This window comes from Eublepharis macularius, chromosome 12, assembly GCF_028583425.1.
Source record: "Eublepharis macularius isolate TG4126 chromosome 12, MPM_Emac_v1.0, whole genome shotgun sequence".
Classification (NCBI taxonomy): Eukaryota; Metazoa; Chordata; class Lepidosauria; order Squamata; family Eublepharidae; genus Eublepharis; species Eublepharis macularius.
The window spans coordinates 53,518,065-53,524,132 of NC_072801.1; the positions used below are offsets into that span (position 1 = coordinate 53,518,065).

General features: G+C 41.0%; 1 protein-coding gene across 1 annotated transcript; it reads right to left on the reverse strand.

The window, feature by feature from the left end:
- Nucleotides 1-5,138: 5,138 nt before the first annotated feature.
- LOC129339404 (olfactory receptor 14C36-like) lies at nucleotides 5,139-6,068 on the reverse strand. Its single transcript, XM_054993984.1, has one exon. The coding sequence runs from the start codon at nucleotides 6,066-6,068 to the stop codon at nucleotides 5,139-5,141; it is 930 nt and encodes a 309-aa protein (XP_054849959.1).

Here is a 6,068-nt window from a genome sequence, read left to right on the forward strand (position 1 = left end):
AATTATCCTATTGTAAGTGAAAGCCGTCCCCTGGTATGCCTTAAGGAAATGTCTGAATTGATCTCTTTGGTTCCAGCTCCGTTAGGGGGTCCAGCTCAGTTAGATTGGAGTGTCCATGGCTCAGGTGTAGAGCATCTGCATTACATGCATGAGATCCCATGTTCGGTCCTTGGCATCTTAAAATAAATGGATTGGGTGATAGCTGATACAAAAGATCTTCACCGTAGAGCCAGTTCCAGACAGAGAAGACAGTACTGACTTAATAGATCAAGGGTCTGACTTAGGATAAGACCACTTCATGTATTCAGTCTAAATCCTGTTCACCATTCTTATCCATCAGTTGGAACACAGAGTTAGTGGTAAAGACTGCTGACAGATCTAATAGTATCATCAGAGATGACTTCCCCTGTCCATGTTTTAAAAATTTTCCAGTGCAGCTAAAGCTATTTCTGTTCTAAACTCAGGACTGAAGCTGGATTGAAAGAGGTTGCCTCTGAAGAAAAGGAAGACAACTATATTGTTTCCCTCTAGGAAAGAAGATCCTAATAAAAATATCAGAAACATGACTTGTATCTTGAGCAAGTCTGTCTGCTGTGGGGTAGGCTCAAAGAACTTGCTGTAAATCCATGCATTCCGTGGCCTTTTGTGTAGTATCAGACAAAGTTGTGCATGGAGGTCAATGTGGCATCCTTGCAAATGACCTCCAGAGAAGGTTGAAGGTTTCAATGCTGCTGCTCTCTCTGAATAAGGTATCTAAGGAATTGCTTCTTCTTGTGTTGGTAGGCTGATACTATACTTTCTTCAATTTAGTGGCTGAGAATCTACGCAGATACCCTGCACAGTTGCATAAAAGAAACAATTATTCCAGTTTCCAAACTAGAGAGGTGTTCTGGTATAAATTAGAAGTGCCATGTAGGTATTCAGTGTGTGTCATTTTCATTTACAGGATTGGAGCCTGTGCAGTCTTTACTTCTTTTCTGTTTATGCTCTTTGGCAAAAGCCTTCCATAGAGACTTGGGGGGAAAGAAGCAGAAATACAGACTGTTCAAGTCTTAAATTATCAAGATTGGCATTCTACTAGTTAGACTATTTCAGGGAAAGACAGAAAATCCATTTCTATAACAAGCATATTTAGATACATGAATAAATTGTTCACTGTTTGGAGATGACTACTCTGAAACCTTTGATGGAGTGACCAAGGAGATGAAAATAGTCACCCTTACGTTTTCTAGAATGGGTGTTCCTTATGTCAAATGGCTGCGATAATAATAACAAGAGTACTTATATACTGTTCTTCTAGACAGATTAGTGCCCCACTCAGACCAGTGAACAAAGTCAGTGTTAACATCACCACTATATTGCTGGGGCTGAGAAGAGTGGCTTACCCAAGGCCATCTGCAGAGTTCATGGTAGTAGTGGGAGTTGAAGTAGCAGAGATGCTGACTGGCAGCCCAACCACTTAGCCCTTATGTTACAGCAGCTGGGATGTGAGAGTGCTGTATGTCATAAGAGACGTAAATACTGATCTGAAAAGTGATGCTATTTTCAGAGAAGCTGTGGAGGCGGCAGGCCAGTGGTGGCTTACAGAGAGCCCTAGATTTAAAGTGGCTGTTAACAAGCAATAAGAACATGAAATCTCATGGAGGCCCAAAATCATGAATCAAAGTGCCTCCTATGCCCAGCACAGGTTAGAGGATTTGACAGTGTGGTATCTGCATACTATTTCGCACAGATCTTAGTAACGCTGCTACCACTTTAGTATATTTTAAGAAACTAGGGGCTCTGCCTTGCTTACTCATTCACGTTATACAGTATGTTGAATGAAGGAGTGGTTTTGCCTTTTACCCAAAGAGTTGCAGCAATGCCTGATGAAGCAACAGCAAGAGTGAACTATAGCCAAAATTAAATTTATAACAGATGTCGCCACTCCCCAATGGGAAACCAAAACAGTTTACGTTGTACTCCATTCCATCCTCACAACAACCCCGTGAAATAGCTGGCTAAGGTAGGTGCTAGCATAAAGTCACCAAGCAAACTTGGGTCCCTAAATTCTAGCCAGACACCAATACAGTATGTGGGCTCATAGCAAATTCCTTAATATATATGCTTTCGTAAAGGAGGGAATATTTTTTCTCCCCCTAATGAACCTAAGGTGTTGCATGTTGTTCCACTGTCCGCCATTTTATCCTTATAACTTACATTCTGCTATGTAAGGTAGGCTGAGATGTCACTTAAGCTTTTATGTTGGGACGCCAATCAAACCTGGGTTTTGTAGATCCTAGTCAGATACAGAAATCACAGCGCAAAACTGACTTGATAGGTCAAGGAAGATGTTCGACCCTTCCCCTTTTCTCTGTAATGGAGGGTGTATTTTCTAGCCTCCCTGTCTGTGCTGCCTCTACCTTCCTGCCTCATCGTGAGTCAGCCTTCCATTGCAAGTGGCAGAGGGATTTTGAGATAATGTATGGCAGGGTGGTCTGAATTTGATAACCTGAAATCTGGCCACTTCTCAGACATGGTAACTATTTTCTGATGAAATCGTCAGAATTAACACCAGTCTTCGCTATGGGAATGCTGCTCAGATTAAAGGGACCCTGCGGCTTTACACTAGCATAATCTAATAGGAACTTTTTGTCTGCTGGTTGCAGCTGCTTTCATTAGATCCTTTGAGGCAAGGTGTAATTTCTGTACTGGCCATCTTGATGAGGATGCTGTGATAAAGCAGAGACTGGACCAGTAGCTCAGACCAAGCGGTCAGATGGCTGACACAGCCAGAGTTTAGACTTAATGACTTCAAGTTCTGGGTTCAAGTGCCAAGACAGCAAAGGAATTTGGTAACTTCCCTAATATATGTTCCAGAACTTTGGGAAGTTGCTGGTGAAAAATTTTTAAAAGGTACGGTGCAGCTACCCAAATGTGTCCATGCATATCCACCTAGTTCTGATTGATTTAATAAAAAGATATTTTTAAGAGAGTCTCCAGTCAATTCCATAATCATGACTGGACATACAAGATATTTGTATGGGGTATGCAAGGTCCAGGCTGTCTATGACTGTGTAGACTGGAACATCGGTATACTATTTTCTTAGAACAAGTTGTGGTTTCTTTAATTCTGTGGAGCTCTTGAGAACAGACCCTTTAGATTTCATACTGGGCAACAGAGGATACAATCTGTACACAATCGCACACCCATCTGAAGATAATTAAAAAGATGACAATATAATAGTTTTCTGGTGGTTAGTGGGTGTTCTGTTAACACGAAAAGGGGACATTAGAAACAATGCAAAAGGAAAACGTTACAAAATTTTAAAAAATACAAATGGAGAGAAGTAATTGAAACCATAAGGTTATCATTCCATGACATTCAGTGAATGTTTCGTTTCTAACAAGTGCATCAAAACTTTTGTGCAGGATGACTACATGAAATCAAAAATGTAGACTGGCAAGATCAAAAGACAATAGAGACCCAAGGTGTCGCTGCTGGCACCCAAATTTGTTATTTTTTGCACATTTTGTACACCCTAGTCTGGATTTATTGGGGAAAAAATGAAACACTTGAATTTAGTCCAATAATATGTGAATTTTTATTTTTTAAATCTGGTTTATCATTTCACTGTCTTATGAAGTGGATTCAACCAGCTTTTCCACTGGTAAAAAAGGGGAAAGGGCTATGCTTGAGACCATGGAATCTTCATGGGAAAAACATGGGATTGGAGTTGTAGTGAGGAAAAATGGGGGAGGTTAAGTAAAAGTGGTTGAATCCCATCCATAATGATTACTTCAGAAATCAGTTATTTCAGAAAATGAGACCAGCACCCAGCATGAAATCTCTTGATTGAGATAAATGATGTCATCACAAACATCAGGGTGTGGAATAAACCAGTTGTTTATGCACAATGATAAAGTCAACACATTCGTTGTACTGATAATGTAGTTATTAAGGAAAAGACTCTGGGGCTGTGAAGGAATGAACCTTCAGCTTCTTTGGAATTTATAATCTCTCTTTGGGAGCCCCCCCCCTCCCCCATTTGTGGCCATTCGCATCTTTTTGCCTCAAGCAGAAGAGAGAACTGAACATTTGGCTATCCACTCTGACCCTCAAGGTGTGATATTCTGGCAAGGTGTGAGATGGCAACTCATTGTTCCTGGGCCCGTTATTTGCACATGAGCTTGAATGCTCTGGAGGATGGATAATACCTCATTCCTGCTACTTTTCCTCTCTGCCAGCTACAGATTTGCATAGGAGTTCCTGAATACAGTCTGACTAATGGTTGCAATATTGCAGTGAATTCTTGGGCAAAGAACATTTCTCCACAGGATCACTTTTGAGTAAACCAAATGTCAGCCTCTCTGCCTTAGCTGCTTTCCAAAATAAATGTCACAGACAAAAGGAATCCTTTTCAACCCTTGTAGATACTTGTTTTTTTCCAAGAAATAAAGACTTTCAAAGCAAAATAGAACCTCACCCATTCCATTAATAGAAAAGAAAGGATGGGGGAGGAGGTAGATGGTGCAGTTCTTCGAATGCTCTGTGTGTGTGTGTGTGGAATAATTTGTGGTGTATGTTGTGCAATGAATAAAAGCATGTGCTTTTGCAAATTCATCTACTCCAATGCAACTAAATCTCACTTTGGCATTGGGTCAAGCTGCACAGTTTGATTTGGTGAGTCATTACTGTCTGGGAAGTGATGGAAGGCTGCAATGCACACAGAGGTGGAAACCAGGTGGAAACCAAGTCCTGGCCCCAGCAGGGACCGACTACAGCAGAAACAGCCATAAGGTTTCAGCAATTGTGTAGTTACAACTGTACCAAGAGGGGGGCAAAAAAATAAAAGAACCATGGATCTGCATTCAGATAGTAAAGTCATACTTACTATAAACCCCTGTTTACAAGCAACATGGGGAAAGGCAATATTCAAATATTTTAATGCATACATTTTCAAAAGAAAAAATGTGGAGCTCCTTAGGCTAGCAAAACAAGAGATTAATTTTAGTTATTACACCATATAGAGTGACTATAAATGCAAAACTGGGAAACATCTATTGATTAGACGCATATAAGCCCCATAGGCATAGCCTCGTTGTTAGGTGACAGTCATCACTTCAGTACTCCATCTTCAGGGAGAAGCTCTTAGAGGTCACCATTTTGCATTGACACCTGTTTTCTTCTTCAGTGCCACTTGGATGTCTTTGTTTCTCAAGGTATAAATGATGGGATTCATGAGTGGTGGCAAAACTGCATACAAAACAGCAGCTAACAAGTCCACAGTTGGAGAGGACATCACCTTTGGTCTCATATAAGAAAACATGACAGTAAAAACAAACAGGGAAAACATTGTCAAGTGAGGGATGCAGGTAGAGAAAGTTTTGTACTTCCCTTGGCCTGACTGAATCTTGAATACAGTAGAGAAGATGTAACCATAGGAAACCAATATTAACACAGAGCAAATGGAACCCAAAGTAAGAACACAGACAAAAGTGAAGATCTCATTGAACTTGGTATCTGTGCAAGATATCCTTAACAACTGAGGGATATCACAGAAGTATTGTTCAACAACATTGGACCAGCAGAAGTGAAGCCTAAATGTGTTTGCTGTTTGTATCATTCCATTAATTAGGCTGAAGACCAGTGCAGCAGCTGCCATTTGGAAGCAGGCATTCCAGTTCATGATCAGCAGGTACTGCAGAGGGTGGCAGATTGCTACATAGCGGTCATAAGCCATGACAGTGAGCAGGGAAATTTCTGCAGTGGCACAGGCAACAACCAAGAACACTTGGCTGACACATCCTGCAAATGAAATCCGACTGTCATTTACCAAGGAATTGACCATGGATGTAGGAACTGTGGAAGAAATGAAGCAGGCATCTACCAATGACAAGACAGCCAGGAAAAAATACATGGGGGTGTGAAGGTGAGGAATCTGTGCCACAGATGTGATGATTAGAAAATTCCCCATCAGCGTTGCTAAGTAGAGGGAGAGAAACACCATAAAATGCAAAATCTGTAGCTCTCGCACATTGGAGAATCTTTGAAGGATGAATTCTGTCACAACCGTTTGGTTTACCAT

Coding starts and splice junctions, on each gene's coding strand:
- LOC129339404 (XM_054993984.1), bottom strand. CDS start 6,068: ATGGTAAACCAAACGGTTGTGACAGAATTCATCCTTCAAAGATTCTCC.